The sequence below is a fragment of the Hevea brasiliensis genome, chromosome 1 (assembly GCF_030052815.1).
Source record: "Hevea brasiliensis isolate MT/VB/25A 57/8 chromosome 1, ASM3005281v1, whole genome shotgun sequence".
Classification (NCBI taxonomy): Eukaryota; Viridiplantae; Streptophyta; class Magnoliopsida; order Malpighiales; family Euphorbiaceae; genus Hevea; species Hevea brasiliensis.
The window spans coordinates 25,200,634-25,218,752 of record NC_079493.1 but is presented as its reverse complement, the minus strand read 5'-3'; the positions used below and the strand labels follow the sequence as shown (position 1 = coordinate 25,218,752).

The 18,119-nt window shown below is 37.9% G+C and overlaps 1 protein-coding gene and 1 long non-coding RNA gene across 2 annotated transcripts in view; both read right to left on the bottom strand.

Moving 5' to 3' along the window:
* Positions 1 to 18,119, bottom strand: part of LOC110643925 (isoleucine--tRNA ligase, cytoplasmic) — a 43,874-nt gene that overhangs the window by 8,524 nt on the left and 17,231 nt on the right. Inside the window, exons 15-16 of the mRNA XM_021796462.2 lie at positions 17,980 to 18,105; positions 16,226 to 16,363 (exon numbers count right to left, since the gene is read on the bottom strand). Coding sequence (XP_021652154.2) covers positions 16,226 to 16,363; positions 17,980 to 18,105 — 264 coding nt within the window. The remainder of the gene's footprint in view (positions 1 to 16,225; positions 16,364 to 17,979; positions 18,106 to 18,119) is intronic.
* Positions 13,652 to 15,458, bottom strand: LOC131179119 (uncharacterized). The gene is made up of 2 exons (XR_009148105.1): positions 14,245 to 15,458; positions 13,652 to 13,940 (listed from the first exon to the last, which is right to left on the bottom strand). It is a non-coding gene; the product is annotated as an uncharacterized LOC131179119 (long non-coding RNA).

Sequence of the window (18,119 nt, the reverse complement as noted above, 5' to 3'; positions counted from 1 at the left end):
ACACACTGACATAAGTTTATCACCAAGTTAATTATAATTTAATTGATTAATTAAAGAGTTTAAATAATTAATTAAATAGATTTAATTTGCAATAAGATTGCAACGCCCCTAGCATGACTTGAAACCAAATCTTGGACATTGGATGTATGATATAAATTGAATTTATATTTTAAAGAGTTTAAATATGAATTTAATTGTGAAATTAATTAATAGAGATTAATTAATTAATTAATTAATGTGTGATATAAATTAATTTGAGAGAGAGATTATTATTTTGGGTTGAGAACTCAAAATTCAATACTAGGGCAAAATGAAAATTTCTCATGGTGACACTTGGCACCTATAGATGTGTGTTACTTGTCTTTTATTGATGGAAGATCAATTGTTAATGATTTAATCTAGGCTTGACAAGTGTCATAATGAGATTAAGACACATAAAAAGCTAGATTAAATTAGATCTAGACATGTGGTAATCACTTAATGCATTTTGTCTCTTGTATATAATTTCAAGATAAGAAGAAAATTGTTTTCTTGTTCCTTCTACCCACCTTGTACGGCAACAAGGGGAGTTATTTTTCTCTCTTAATTCCTCCATTGATACTTCAAAGAAAGTTTGTTTCTTTCTTGAGTCAAAAATCACTAGAAAGGGTTTCTAGTTCATATACATTCAAGTGAACCCACCAAAGCAAAGCCTCAACAAAAGTGGTTGGCATATCACAAAGGAGAGGCAAGAGGCTGCTAAAGGTGGAGCTTGGTGAACCTTGTTGTGGACAAGCTAGAAGAGCCACAATTGAAGCTCTTGGAGACTACCAAAGGGAGCAAGAAGTGTGATTCTGCACCCCTTCAGGTTAGAGGTCTCTAAACCCCTTTTAAGCTAGCGTTTGATTAGTTTAATTGTTAAACTACAATAATTAATGGCAAATGAAATGATTATACATGTTAAAAGTGTGTTTTAACATGCCTAAGGTGCTTAAGGTTGGTTAGGATCATAAAACATGTTGTATGTTTGTATGAAGCCCTAGAAAAGTCTTGAAATCCAACCTTCAAATCGCTTCCGTCTCGCTTTCAAATGCAAGCAACCTTCTCCAAACAAAGGAGAACGATACATATTTCCAGCAAACCTCACGATGCTATTTTTAATCAGATGAAGTTGAAATTAATTTCATAGGTTGCAATTTCACAATCATGGATAATGAAAGAGAGGGGATCAGATATAACCACCACCCACAATGAGACCAGATAGCAAGGCAACACTTTATTCTCTAACACATATCGAGTTCATATTTTCAACTTCAGGTAGCCTCTACCACTTATTTTGGCATTCAATTGAGGGATGGCTATAAGCTCCATTCTCTATGAATATGCTGCCGACTAAGATTGTGTTTGGGTAGCTTGCAACTATAAACGACTTGTTTTATTTTTCAATTCATAGGAATTGATCTCATTTTGGGAATAACTTGGTTAGGAAACATGGAAGAGGTATTGATTAATGTGGGAAAATTGTCGATACATCTTATTCACAAAAAGGGACAAGTTTGCATTAAAAGGAACCCATCTTTGTTTGGGATAGTGCAGGTTACAGTACCAATTTTTCTTAAGGCAGTTATTGAAGATATAATTAGGGGAATTTCAAGGGATGTATTGGCAGTTCTAACATGGAAAAGAGGGATCATACAGCAAAATGGAGACCAAATTCCTTGAATTTACACTCATTACATAGTTCATTCTGCCATTCAAACCATTTGGAGGCACTTCGTTGATATTCATAATCAGTTTTCATATTACAGCCTTGAGGACAAGCCAAAATTTCAGGAGAGATACAGAAAATTATCCAACTGAGCCCCAAGGAAGAATTGGGTGGTTTATTCCACAAGAACCAAGAAGCCTCTAGAAGGAATGGAAGTTATCAGTTAGCTCAACCCATTTCTGTTGGAGGGAATTCTGGAATGCATGTGAATGCAGCAACTACAAAACTATATAGAGTAGAAGGGAGTGAGAGTGTGGGGAGCAACTGAATTTGTAATTTTCCAGCTAGTATAGCTTGGGGGCAGCTTTTCTACTACTGGGGTGTGAGGGAATATGTAGAAGACAAAGAACTTAGAGAATTTCTTTTATATTTCTTCATACAAAAAATGATTTACAAGATTCTAATTTATATACAAAAATTAGGACTAAATAGGAAACATAATAAATACAATGATTCCTAATTATATTCTAATTTATAGCTAATTTACACTAATTAAGGAATTTACACTAATTAAGGGATTCTAACACTCCCCCTCAAGTTGGTTCATGTATGTTGCACATGCCCAACTTGCAAACTAGAGTATGAAACCCCTTACAACTTAATCCCTTAGTGAACACATCAGCTAACTGGTCTTTCGACCCTACGTAAGAGATGCTTAAGGAACTATTGACAACTTTTTCTTTTATGAAGTGTCTGTCAATCTCTATATGCTTGGTCCGATCATGCTGAATTGGATTGTGAACTATACTGATGGCAGTTTTGTTATCACAAAATAAGGACAAACTACTAGCTTCCAGCAATTTTAATTCATCCATCAACTTTCGTAACCATAATAGTTCACAAATACCTTGAGCCATTGCTATAAACTCAGCCTCTGCACTCGATCTAGCAGTCACATTTTTCTTCTTGCTTCTCCAAGTGACTAGATTACCACCAACAAAAGTACAGTAACCAGATGTTAATCTCCTATCATCAAGAGATCCAGCCCAATCTGCATCTGTAAAGCCCTTAATATGAAGATGGTCATGCTTTGAGAAAAGAAGTCATTTCCCAGGTGCAGATTTTAAGTATCGCAAGATGCGGAAAACAGCCTCCAAATAAGGTTCACGAGGATCATGCATACACTGACTCACTAGACCCACTGTATGCGAAAGATAAATCAGTCTGCCAACCAACTTCTGATATCTCCCTATATCCACTGATTCTCCAATTCCAGCTTGTAATTTGTGATTTGCCTCAATAGGAGACTCTGTTGGTTTATAACCTAGCATTCATGTTTCCTCCAATAGATCCAGTATGTACTTCCTTTGAGAAATAAAGATTTCTTTATTTGATCAGGTAACCTCTATTCCAAGAAAATACTTTAGCCTTCCCAAATCTTTGATTTCAAACTCTTGTGTTAGTCGCTCCTTTAGATGAGCCATTTCTTCCCTATCATCACCAGTTACCACAATATCATCCACTTAGACAATAAGCAGAGTGATCTTACCCTTACAGTGTTTTATAAACAAGGTGTGATTAGCATTGCTTTGGCACTATCCACAGGAAACCATGGCCATACTGAACCTGTCAAACCATGCCCTAGGTGATTGTTTTAAGCCATACAGTGCTTTTTTCAATCTACAAACTTTTTCTCTGGTCTTCTCATCCTAAAATCCTGGAGGAATTTTCATATACACTTCTTCTTCCAAATCACCATGTAAAAAGACATTTTTTACATCAAACTGTTGCAAATCCCACTCAAGATTTACTGTACATGATAGTAAAATTCTGATGGTATTCATTTTAGCAACAAGAGCAAAGGTTTCCTGGTAATCTACCCCATACATCTATGTGAAGCCTTTTGCTACTAGGCTAGCCTTATACCTTTCAATTGAACCATCTGCTCTATGTTTCACAGTGAACATCCACTTGCATTGTAACACCCCAAGATTTTAACTTTTATTATTTTATGAGTAATATTGATATTTTAATTTTATTTAAATTTTAAGAAATTATTTGAGATTTTTCGGATTTTAAAAATCGGGTTCGATTTTCCGAAAATACAAACTTTGATGATTTTTAAAAATTAATTTAAAGACCACGTGGCAAAATTAAAAATATATTTGGAATCTACAAATTTTTCTGAGTTTTCTGAAATTTTTTCGGAATTTTTGAACCTCGTTTTCGGTCCCGAGGCAGAGTAAAAATTCAAAATTTTGTATCGTGAATCGGACAGGCCGAATCGAACCGGACCAGATCGGACCGGTCGAATCGAACAAGCCTTTTCTTTTTCTTCCTTCTTCCTCCCGCGCGCGTCGACCTCTCTCCCTTCTCTCTCTCTTTTCTCTCTCCTCCCTCCTCCCCTTTCTGCGCCGCCGCCTCCCCTGCCTTCCCACCACGCCGGCGTCTCACTTCGGTCCTCCCCCACGGCCGGCCGCCGCCTGAAACGCCGGAAAACGGCCTCTGAAGGGACGCGCAGCGCGCGCGCGACGCTTGAACTTCCCGGCCAAAATCCGGCCGATCTGGCCACCAATTGGACTGGGTCTTGTGTAAAAAATCATCTACTTGGCGAGAGCTTTCCATAGACACCAAGAACGCCAAAATCCATCGAGCGGTTTGTCCAATTTTTGCTCGAGAAGTTTTTAGCCCATTTTGACTTTCGGGCTAGATTTCTCACAAACCGTAAACCCCACGAGAAAACCGAGAGTACCCGAGCGCTCCACTCGTCGAGAGCTTCGCGGCGACATAAATTTCGAATTTTTTCCACACCGTTTTTTCGGTGGGTCCCACGGAACTTCGCAGTGTTTTTCCGAGCATTTAATGAGCTTAGAAAATTCTGAAAAATTTATGTACTAACCCCCGTGTTATGGGCTTCGTGTAGGTATCCTCCATTCGCGGAAATTCGGCTGATTGGCCAGTGAATTTCCGGTACGCACTGGAAAAGTCTCCGAATTGGACCAAGGTTTTGGCTACCCCCCCCATTGTCAGACGTCCCGAGCGCATCCCCGAAGTCGGAATCGCAAAGGTAAACCCGAACCTTGCTTTTTCGTAATTTTCTAGTGCTTAAATAGGATTAAAAATCTATAAAATATTCGTGGTAGCTTAGAAAATTATGATTCTTTTTGCAATAGCCTAGTAATATTGCTAAGGACCGCGGGGCAAAGTTTTAGAATTTTTAGAGCTTATTTGGTTAGTTTTTGCAAAAATGATCAATTATAAGGACTAAATTGAAATTTTACATATTGTGATGGATGGCTGATTTGATGGGCCCAGGAGGGGCTGTATGATGTGATTGAGTTGTGGATATATGGATTGTGAACATAGAAGTGTGTTTTTAGCCCTTTTGCAGGTTGGATAGGTCCTAGGTATAGGGGAGATTCTGCCGGATTTTCGGCACGACTTAGGACGTATTTGGTCTTTTTCTTTGTTTGTATTTAGTCAAATTTATTAAATGATTGTAATAAAATTGTCAGGTGAGCCGGGACAGCCTTCTTCCTCCGCCCAGCCACCTCAGTGACCACCGTCAAGTCTGTGAGTAAAATATTAATTTTAATTGTAATTTCACTATTATTATATGTTCAAACATGCCCATGCATCACTTATATGCATATATCTATGTAGGTAAACTTTAGGCACGATTTATGTTGCATTCATAACTGTGAAAGTGCCATGTACGTTGTTGTGGTAATTTGGAGCAGTGTGCGTGCGTTGGCGTGCGTGTGATGTGGTGTGGACTATGGATAGGACGGGTAGTCACGGCTTGAGTTCTTCGCTGGGACCCGATCCTTCGGGGGGTAGTCACGGCTTGAGTTCTTCGCTGGGACCCCCGATTTGGTTTATTAAGCGAAAGTCCGGCTTGAGTTCTTCACGCACCAAAGTTGGATTTAAGAGAGTCAGATAGGGATCAACTCCCATATATTATGATTGATACTACAGGGTGCGTGAGTGCTCCAAATTACCTTTTTGATGTTATGATGTGAAAATGTTGTTGATGTTGCATTTCACTCCACAGGTTGCATTAGTTCTAGATAGTTATAGAGATTATGGTTAAAATTGATATTTTACTCTCTGAGTCGAACGCTCACTCCTGTTCAATATTTTTCCAGGCCACAGGAGGATATTTTTGAGGTTAACCTGCTTTCTTCCTCGCAGGTCGATTATTAATGTTAGTATAATCTTGTTAAATCTTAGAATTTCCGCATGTGTTAGAAATATTTATTTCATTTGGGTCTGTAAACTAAATTATTATTGTGGACCTGTAAAATTATTATATGCATGTTTGATGGATTGAATGAGGGAGCTGAGCTCCCATTTATCTTTATGATGATATGAGTATGTGGAGGGTGAGCTGAGCTCCCAAATGGATTGTTTATTGTGTTTACAGGTCGGGTGAGTCAAAAACTTCCCGTTGAAAGGTCCACTTTATGGCCGGACTCTGTCCGGTTGTTTTCTTGAAATTGGGCCCAAATGGGCCTTGGAATTGGGTTAATGAATAGTTAGGCTTACTACGGGCCTCGAGGGCTTTAGGCTGGCCCAGGTCCTAGTGCTGGTCCGGCCCATAGGTTGGGTCGTGACATGCATCCAACTGGTTTTTTTCCCAGTGAAAGAGTAACAAGTTCCCATGTCTCATTCTTTGCCAGTGCTTTCATCTCCTCCACCATGGCTGCCTTCCATTTTGGATCAAGACATGTTTTATTCCAATCTTGTGGGATAGAAACAGAAGAAACAGACAATAGAAAGGCTCTATAGGATGGAGACAAAGAATCATAGGAAATGAAGTTAGAGATGGGATGTTTAGTACAAGTTCTAACACCTTTTCTGAGAGCAATAGGAATATCAAGATCATTATCAGAAGAAGGAAAAGTAGACTGAGAATTAAAATTAGACTCTTCAAGAACCAAAGGAGACTCATCACATACCTCAGGATGTTCAGGAATTGAATCTAGAGATTCCGATTGATCAGCAGCGTCCTCCTCAATGGCTATATCTGTCTGGTTCCGCCGAGTATAGATTTTCAAATCGGATCTATTTAGTCTCCCTCGAGATTTAGATGACTCCCCCTGAGTATCATTATTAGGTATAGGCTTTAAACCCAGATTTTCCCTTTGATGTTGAAAGTTGGGAGAAGACAAATAAGAAGGGAAAGACACCTCTTCTTCCTTCCTATGCTCCCCCTGAAGAGGTGGATGAAAATAAGATTCAGATTCCCTAAAGGTAGTGTTATCAAGGCGAAAGGCGACACTAAGGCGACAGGGGGCCTTATGGCCTTAGGCGAGAGGCGAGAGGCGAGGCGAGACCTTTTTAAAGCAAGGCGCCGTAGTCTAAATTACCTAAATTATATGTGTGTATACTTCTAACATATTAACAAATTAAACAATAAATTAAATAACTAATTAACAAGAATGTTAAGTTAAAGTAATAAGAATAACAATAAATTAACAATATTTATAAAAGTTAAACAACTAATTAACAAGTATATCAAATTAAATTAACAAAAATAAGAACAAATTAACAAAGTGAAAGTAAACAAATCAACACCACCCATATAAATTAAACAACTAATCAATAAGAATATCAAGTTAAAGTAACAAGAATAATAACAAATTAATAAATTAACAAAGTTAAAGTAAAAAAAATTAACAAATTAACATTACCCGTATAATTTAAACAACTAATTACCAACTAATTAACAAATTAACAACAAAATATTAAGAATAAAAAGAATAAAAAAGTAAACAAATTAACAATTAAAATAAAAAATATAAAAAAAAAACTGAACAAAATAGAAAATTAACAAGACTACTGCATACCTAATACCCATACAGCAAAATTATATAAGAAGGGGAGGAAAAGGAAAAAAAAAAAGGTACACAAAACATACTGTAGCACAAATAGGGAAGAAGAAGAATAATGCCCATACAACAGCATTAGAGGAGGAGAGGAAAAGGGGAAAAAAAAAAAAAAAAAAAGGTTTCCCTGGTGAATAATGCCCATACAGCAGCACTAGAGGAGGAGAGGAAAAGGAAAAAAAAAAAAGGTTTCCTGTGTCAGAAATGTGAATAGGGGAAGAAGAAGAAGAAGAAGAAGAAGAAGAAGAAGAAAGAGGGACAGAGAGAGAGAGAGAGAGAGAGAGAAAGAGAGAGAGAGAGAGAGAGAGAGAGAGAGAGAGAGAGAGACCTGAAAGAGCTGCTGAATGCCACAGTTGAGACTTGAGAGTGCTGATCTTCCTTTCTCGTGAAAATTGAAGCAGGTGGCTTAGGGATTTTTCTTTTATTTGGCTTTAAATAATTAAAAAAAAAATTGTCATTGCATTACAGAGGTGTCGCCTCAAGGGGCCTCTAGCCTCTTTGCTTCGGGGCGCTTGCCTCTTTGAAGGGAACCAGGCGGTGCCAGGCGAGGCGTGAGAGTGGCGCCTTGCCTCGCCTGGGCGCCTTGCCTCGCCTGGGCGCCTCGAGCACCTTTAACAACACTGCCTAAAGGTAACATCCATGCTCACAAAATATTTTCGTGTAGGAGGGTGGTAACACCTATACCCCTTCTGAGTACTGGAATAACCAATAAAGATACACTTGAGGGACTCGAGGTTCAAACTTTCCCCTATTAGGCTGATGAACAAAGCAAACACAACCAAAGACCTATGGAGGAACAGTATATGAATTTTTACCTTGCAAAACCTTTAAAGGAATCTTAAACTCTAAAGTCCGGAGTGGTATCCTGTTAATAAGATATGCAGCTGTTATGGAAAGTCAATCACTATGTTATGGAAAGTCCATCACTATATTATTTCTCTGTATATTCTGTATTCTGTATTCCTATTTAGGATTTCTTATTTATGATTTTTTTCCTAATTAGTAGAACACAATTATAGGAATCAATTGTATATATATACCCATGTACAAATTAATTGAAAGTCAATGAGAATCATCTCTTTCTACATGGTATCAGAGCAGGTCATCAATCTAGGGTGACTATTTGTTCTCACTACCCAGCTCAGGAGAGACCTTGGCCGCCGACCGACCGTTTCAACCCCATTATTCCACAACTGTGTGCTGTTACCTGATCCAGTATACCATTAAAGGACTTCTGAGGTTTGGCTCTCAGATCCTATTTCGGTATTTGCTTGATTTGTTATTTTGGGTTATTTTGCTGCTATAAGCACTTTGGATTAGCGTTTCGGTTAGTTTTCTTTGTCTCAACAAATGGCAGACAATAAGAATGTTATTTCTGATGTGATTCCGGTGATGACTAAGATCACGGAACACAAACTTAATGGTTCGAATTACCTGGAGTGGAGTAAGACTGTTAGGGTCTATTTGCGTAGCATTGATAAGGATGATCACCTTACTAAAGATCCACCCACTGATGATACACGACAAACTTGACTAAGGGAGGATGCTTGGTTATTTTTGCAGCTTCGGAACTCGATTCATAGTGAGGTAATTAGTTTAATTAATCACTGTGAATTTGTTAAGGAATTGATAGATTACTTAGATTTTCTGTATTCTGGTAAAGGGAATATCTCCCGTATTTATGATGTTTGTAAAGCATTCTACCGTGCTGAGAAAGAGGATAAGTCTCTCACGGCTTATTTTATGAATTTTAAACGGGTATATGAGGAACTTAATGTATTGTTGCCTTTTAGTCCTGATGGAAAAGTTCAGCAGGCCCAACGGGAGCAACTGGCTGTTATGAGTTTTCTTGCAGGCCTTCCTTCAGAGTATGAGACTGCTAAATCTCAGATTCTCTCCAGTTCTGAGATTTCCTCTTTGCATGAAACGTTCACACGGGTCCTTCGTACAGAGAGTACTCAATCTTCACAGCCTGCCAGTAGTGCTCTTATTAGCCGTAATCCAAATGGACAACAGGGTAATAGAAGAGGAAGTAGAGGAGGAATTACAGGCAACAAAAGTAATCAGCGTAATGGAGAGGCTAGTTCTAATCAGGACTCAAGAGGAGTCATTTGCTATTATTGCCATGAGTCTGGCCATACAAAATATAATTGTCCGCAACTTCAGAGGAAAAATCAGCAATCACAGATGGCAAATATGGCAGCAGAGAATTCTACAGTATCTTCCTCTGAGAAAACTATTTTAGTATCTGCAGAGGATTTTGCACAATTTTTCCCAAAGATCGTGCATCTCTAAAGCCTACCGGTTCCTCACATCGCGATCACGAGTCGTAAATCCACTACATGCCTTGTGTCTTCTTCATCCAAATGGGTTATTGATTCCGTGCATGCATCACATGACAGTAATTCTAGTCTTCTATCCGCTTTCACCTAATCTCACTTCCTCATCACTTTAGCCGATGGTTCTACTTCTTGTGTCATGGGTTAGGCTGAATCGCAACCCGACTTCCAATTTCTTTGTCTTCTGTTTTGTGTCTACCAAAATTCTCTTTTAATCTACTTTCTGTTAGTAAACTTACTCGTACCTTAAATTGTTCTGTTTCCTTTTTTCCTGACCAATGTTTGTTTCAGGATCTTACGACGAAGTAGATTATTGGTAGAGGACGCGAGTCAGGTGGTCTCTACATTCTGGAAAATCATGTACCGCGGTCGCTTGTTTGCTCCAGTACCTTAACACCTCTTGAAGCTCATTGTAGATTGGTCATCCTTCTTTGTCTACCATGAAGAAGTCGTGTCCTCAATTTTGATCTTTATCGCACTAGAATGTGAGTCGTGTCAGTTTGCAAAACATCATCGTTTGCCTTCTGTGTCTAGAGTCAATAAACGGGCTTCATCCCTTTTTGAGTTAGTTCATTCTGATGTTTGGGGTCCTTGTTCTATTACATCTAAAACTGGATTTCGTTATTTTGTTACTTTTGTTGATGATTACTCGTGTTACTGGTTATATTTAATGAAGAATCGCTACGAGTTGTTTTCTATCTTTTGTGCCTTTTGTAATGAAATCAAAACTCAATTTAATATTTCTGTGCGCATATTAAGAAGTGATAATGCCAAAGAATATTTTTCAGCACAATTTCAGTCTTATATGACACAAAATGGCATTTTCATCGATCTTCACATGCGGATACCCCATCCCAAAATGGCGTGGCGAAAGAAAAATCGTCATCTTCTTGAGGTAACTCGTGCTCTTCTTTTCGGATGAAAGTACCTAAACACTTTTGGGCTGATGCGCTTCTACGGCATGTTTTTGATCAATCGTATGCCGTCTTCTATCCTTAATGGGGATATTCCTTATACTGCTTTGTTTCCTACAAAATCTTTGTTCCCTATTGAACCCGTATTTTTGGTTGTACCTGTTTTGTGCGTGATGTTCGTCCACAGGTTACTAAATTGGATCCAAAATCTCTCAAATGTGTCTTCCTTGGGTACTCCCGGCTCCAAAAAGGGTATCGTTGTTTCTCTCCTACTCTTAATCGTTATCTTGTTTCTACAGATGTCACATTTTTTGAGTCCACTCCATTTTTTCCTCCATCATCTGTGTATGAGAGTCAGGGGGAGGAGGATGATCTCTTAATATATCTTGTCAACCAATGTCTAGTCCTCTCCCACACTGCCTTCGTCTCTAGACCTACTCGACCTCCTGTTGTTCATGTTTATTCCAGGAGATTGGAGATTCCTGACTCAGATCCTCCACCAGCTACTTCGTTGGGCGATCCTATACCTCATACTGATCATGATTCTGATCTAGACTTACCCATTGCTCTTCGTAAAGGTAAACGTTCATGTACTTACCCTATCTCTTCTTTTGTTTCTTATAATCAATTGTCTTCTTGTTCTCGATGTTTTGTTACTTCTTTAGACTCTGTTCCTATCCCTAATACTGTTAATGAGGCACTGTGTCATCCTGGCTGGTGTGATGCTATGAAAGAGGAAATGGAGGCTTTAGATGCTAATGGTACATGGGAACTATTGCCTTTGCCCACTGGTAAGAAAGCTATTGGATGCAAATGGGTATTTACAGTAAAGGTAAATCCTGATGGTTCTGTGGCTAGGTTAAAAGCACGCCTTGTAGCAAAAGGATATGCTCAGACATATAGGGTTGATTACTCTGATACTTTTTCTCCTGTAGCTAAACTTACTTCTATTCGCTTGTTTATCTCTTTAGCAGCTACATATGATTGGCCCCTGCATCAATTGGATATCAAGAATGCTTTCCTTCATGGTGATCTTCAGGAGGAGGTGTATATGGAGCAACCACAGGTTTGTTGCTCAGGGTGAGTTGTGTAAAGTTTGTAGGCTTCGGAAGTCTCTTTATGGCTTGAAACAAAGTCCTAGGGCATAGTTTGGGAGATTCAGTGAAGCAGTACAGGAATTTGGTATGCAAAAGAGTAAGTGTGATCACTCATTATTTTATAGGCAATCTGAGGCTGGTCTAATTCTCTTGGTAGTCTATGTGGATGACATTGTCATCACGGAGTGACTCTGCAGTATTTCATCTCTTAAAACCTTCCTCCAAACTCGATTTGGACCAAAGACTTGGGATTGTTAAAGTATTTCTTGGGTATCGAAGTTATAAGAAGTAAGAAGGGTATTTTCTTGTCTCAAAGAAAATATGTCCTCGATCTATTGACAGAGACAGAAAATTAGGTGCTAAGCCTTGTAGCGCACCAATGACTCAAACTTTACAAATCAAGTAGGGATAGTGAGTTGTTTGAAGATCCAGAGAGATACAGAGATTGGTAGGAAAATTGAACTACCTTACGATCACTCGTCGACATTGCTTATGCCGTTAGTGTGGTAAGTCAGTTTATGTCTTCCCCAACTGTTGCTCATTGGGAAGCCTTGGAACAAATCTTGTGTTATCTGAAGGGCGCTCCAGGAAGAGGTTTGCTATATGGCAATCATGGGCATTTGAATGTTGAATGTTTTTCAGATGCCGACTGGGCTGGATCTAAGGTTGACAGGAGGTCAACTACTGGATATTGCATTTTTATTGGAGGAAATTTGGTGTCTTGGAGAAGCAAGAAGCAGAGTGTAGTTTCTCGATCTAGTGCTGAATCCGAATACAGAGCCATGGCACAATCAGTATGTGAGGTAATGTGGATACTTCAATTACTAGATGAGACCGGTTTTAAGACCTCTCTGCCTGTGAAATTGTGGTGTGATAATCAAGCTGCTTTTCATATTGCTTCTAATCCGGTGTTTCATGAGCGGACCAAACATATTGAGATTGATTGTCATTTTATTCGTGAAAAGATTCAACAACAGATCATCTCAACAGGACACATCAAAACTGAAGAGCAGTTAGGAGATATTTTCACAAAAGCTCTGAATGGAGCTAGGATTGACTACATTTGTAACAAGTTGGGCATGATTAACATCTATGCTCCAACTTGAGGGGGAGTGTTATGGAAAGTCAATCACTATGTTATGGAAAGTCAATCACTATATTATTTCTCTGTATATTCTGTATTCTGTATTCCTATTTAGGATTTCTTATTTATGATTTTTTTCCTAATTAGTAGAACACAATTATAGGAATCAATTGTATATATATACCCATGTACAGATTAATTGAAAGTCAATGAGAATCATCTCTTTCTACAGCAGCAGAAAGAATACTATCCCCCCAGTAAGGTTTGGGAATATTCATTGTAAACATAAGAGACCTAACAACTTCAAGTAAGTGTATTTTTTCTCTCACACACTCCATTTTGAGCACTAGTATTAACACAACTAGTCTGATGTAAAATTCTATGTGACTTCAAATATTCCTGAAAAACTCCATTCATATACTCTGTGCCATTATCAGTTCTCAATATTTTAACATAAGCATCAAACTGGGTGCTAATCATTTTGTAAAACTGCTGAAAACATGAAAATACTTCATTTTTCCCTTTTCACCAGATATACCCAAGTTAATCTACTGCAACAATCAATAAAGGTCACAAACCATCTATAACCCGATAAAGACACAGTTTGAATAGGCCCCCATGCATCAGAATGGATAGTCATAAAAGGAATTGAAGCCTTATTATTTATTGTGGGATAAGATTGTCTAGTATGTTTGGCAAACTCACAAGCATCACATACTAACAATTCAGTTTTGCATTGCTTAAACAAAAGAGGATAAAGTTTCTCTAAAACCATAAATGAAGGATGTCCAAGTCTCCTATGCCACTGGATAATTTCTTCCTCAACACCCATAGACCGTCCCAACATGGCTTGCTCAACACAATCATTCAATAAATATAGCCCATCTTGCAGTCTACCACTGTCAATCGTTCTCCCTATTTTCAATTCCTAAAATACACAGTGAGAAAAAATTCAATTTTGCAGTTGAGAGCTTTTGTGATAGAACTGACAGACAAAAGATTAATCGGAAAGCTAAGCACATGTAAGACAGAACTAAGACTTATAGTAAGAGTGCATTTAACAGAACCTGTTCCAGAAATATTAGATAAGGATACATCCGCAATGCGGACTTTTTCTTTGCCTGAACATGGAGAATAGGATATGAATTTATTCGAAGAGCCTATCATATGTTTGTTTGCTCTAGAATCTATAACCCAAAATGAATTATTATGATTGGCAAGAAAAGCATTACCTGAGTTGACAAAGTTAGAAGAGGCAACTGTAGTGGATTGTGATTCAAGTTGTGACAAGAATCGCCTTAGAGTCTGTACCTCTTCATTGAAAAACATCCCAGTGATAGCAGTATCTTCAGAAACACTCACAGCCTCAGATACATTTGCTTGTGGTCTAGCAGAGCCCATCCTTCTTCCTCCACGTCCTTTAGTTGGGCGACCATGCAGCTTCTAACATTGTTCTTTGGTGTGCCGGGATTTCCCACAGTAGTCACAATGCAAGTGATCCTTATCTGATGGACCATGTGACTATTCTTGTAATGAGTTAGCAGTCAGCCCAACCTTATCAACAGCTGTAGAATTGATCATGACACTCCTTCTGCTCTCTTCCTGCTGAACATAAGAATATGTCTGCCTTAAGGTGGGCAAAGGATCCTCACCAAATACTTGAACCTGAATCTGATCATCCTCCTCATTTAGCCCAGCAAGAATATCATACATGCGCTCCTTCTCAATCAATTTATGGAACTTAACTGCATCAGCCGGATATGACGCCTGAAAGTAATAGAAATCCAACTCTTGCCATAGACCACTCAATTCCGCATAATATTGAGCAACAGTCAACTCACCTTGTTTCATTCCATGAACCTTGTTTCTGAGCTCATAAACTTGGGCATCATTCCCAACTTGAGAATAAGTCTGAGAAACAGTACTCTAAATGGTAGCTGCACTGTTCAACAGTGAATACCCACGAGCTATATGAGGTTGCATAGAATTGATGAGCCATAACATAACAAGAGAGTTCTCCGACTCCCACTGATTGTGGGTAGAACTAGCACTTTTTAGCTTTTTCTTATCTCCAGTGATATACCCCAGCAGTCCTCTAGCCTGAATGAACAGTAGACAGGATCTAGACCATGCCAAATAATTAATTCCATCCAATTTTACAGGACTAATTTGTAAAGAGGGATTATCACTGACAAATTCAGCCTTTGTTTCAGAGGCTTCCTTCTTTCTATCAGTCATTTTTCAATTAAAGGTATAGATACCGAGGCAGAAAGCACGAAACTAGGCAACGGAAGGTACCAAAAAAATAATGTGCAAACCAGGTGAGGAAACACGTTGGTTTGAGGCACGCCAAACAGGGAAGATCGTCAGCAAGAGGCACGATCGACTAGTGTCGTTCCTCCTCAGGTGGTGGTGACAGTCACCTCCCTTCCTAGGACGACGTAGAAGCTTGACCCACAGGGAAAAAAAAAAAAACCCAGAATTACACTGTTCACGCAAAAAAAATTTGGCACAGCTCTGATACCAAGTAGATGACAGAATTTAGAGAATTTCTTTCATATTTCTTCATACAAAAAATGATTTACAAGATTCTAATTTATATACAAAAGTTAAGACTAAATAGGAAACTAATAAATACAATGATTCCTAATTATATTCTAATTTATAGCTAATTTACACTAATTAAGGGATTCTAATAGAATATTTGTTTCTTGTACATTTGGGTTTAGGTATTATTGAACAAAATTCTCTTTTTCTCTTGCTGCCATTTCTGCTCTGTTTCTTTTGTTTACTACTCAAATTGCTGCATTGTGATTCCTTACTCTATTGTTAACACGCACCCCTCATGCTCAGGACCAAACAGCAAGGGTGTGAAACATTTATGGGAGGCTCAACATTAATTGGAAGGCTCTAATACTATCTTAAGAAAATAGGCTGGACACAACTCACTCCCAAATGCTAGCTCAAGAGGGAAGCAATGCCCAAAACTTTATAAGGGACACATTACCTCTATCCCAAACTAATATGGGATATTGACAATTTATAATGCATCCCCAATTTTAAAAAAGAAACTTTTCCAAAATTCAAATAAAATGAAGCCTTAATATCCAACTTGACCACAAATTTTAAGTTCCCAAACCATATTAGACTTTTCATAGAACTAAATAATAATAATAATAATAATAATAATAATAATAATAATAATAATAATACCTCTCCCTCTTCTTGAGGAAAACTACAGTAGTGAATGCTTTCCTCTGCTCCAGTAGAAACTTTCCGCATGTTCTGATATAGGACTTCTGTGAAAAACGGTGTGAATGGTGACATCACCTTACATGATGTCAAAAGCACCTGAAAAACAACTCAAAGTTATCTCTGCTCCATACCAGAATAACCAAGCGACATAATCAAATATATAAAGCTAAGTAGGAAAAGAGATGATATCTCCTAGCCATAAAATATATGAGGACAATGGGTTAAATGGCGGAATGAGGTTGTAATTTTTGAAAAATATCTCAAGTATTAACCTATAATTGCAGACAACTGGCTGGACAGAGAGGATGTAATTTTCTCTCAAAGAGGTGATGGAAGAAAAGAAAAAACAAAACAAGAAAGGGTAGAGGAGGCTGCACCAACGGATGAAAGTAACAAGGACATTTGGGTTAAACAATATGCAACATAGCCATTGGGATATATGAGGAAGAATAATTGAGATCAAATGAAAGAGGGGAAAAAAAAACAACAAGACGAAAATATAGAACGAAAACTGCTTGAGATGACTTATCACTATAAATGATATCAAAAATCTCATGGAGGATATGACCATAGACAGCGTTTCAAGGAAAAGATGACACAAATGACTCAACCAGTTTCGGACTAATGCTCAGCGGAGTAAAATGAGAGAGAGAGAGAGAGAGAGTCAAATTCAACTGGGAATAAAATAAAAATGTTCCACCACCTACAACTTGCATAATTTACTAAGCTTCATTAACTTCACTAAACAGAGCTCCAAGTAAAAATCCAACTCTATATTTGCATAATGCCAATTCAACCCTAAACCCATTTCAGCAGTTTGCATCAATTGCTCAGTTACATTTTCTTCATGTCATGCAATGTGACTTCAACAGATTGAACAATACACCATCGTCCTTCCCAACTCGACTACCAATTCAGATTTTGATTAACATAATTTCAACTAGATCAAGAAAACCCTTCTCTTGTTCCTTCAGCCCAACAATTAAGACCAAGATAAACCTAAAAGCATTTTCTCACGTTTCCCAAGTTCGTAACTGTTCATAAGTACATTAATTACCATCCATTCATTTAATTCAGATCCCTGGACATGCTCCTCTCTGATTTCAAGACCATATTTACCACCTTAAACTTGAAAAAAGTAATAATAATGGAATGATAAATCCAATTTTATTTATTTAAAAGTTTTGCATCAAGTTGTGTCCAAGAGGAACTAAACCAGTCCAAAGTGCTTTTTGTCAATTCCTACAAAAAGAAAAACAATTATTGACATGGATATAAGAACAATTATTGACATGGATATGAGACACAAGGAGATGGAGCAGGAGTCTGTAACCAAAGGAACCAGGATTAAAAGATTTTCTCCCACCACTGCAATGCTTAAACATCTAACAGTTCAACAAAATAACATGACATTTGCATAGTTTCCATTTAAATCACCACTCATGCATGAAAACTTAATTGATTATGCGAAAGTTACTCTTTTCAACATCCAAAGAAAGTTCAAACAACAATGCATCATGATCAACTAAGAAACAATGCACGTATACCAAAAAGGAATGAGTATAAACAATGAACCATAACAAAATTAATTCAGGTTGACATCATCAATTACCACTCGTCATAAACAAAACATGCTGAAAGATATATAATTGATAGCATGCACCAAGCAGTCTAATGGTAACATTATGATACTAAAATTGGTATCAACATACACTGTAAAGAGTTGAGAGAGCAGTCCGGCAGTCTTCTTCCCCTGTACGACCTTTTAATCTCTTGCGATTGAATCGCACATATATGTTTGTAAGGTTGTCAAGAAACTTCAAGAGATATGGAACCACCTGCAAAAGATACA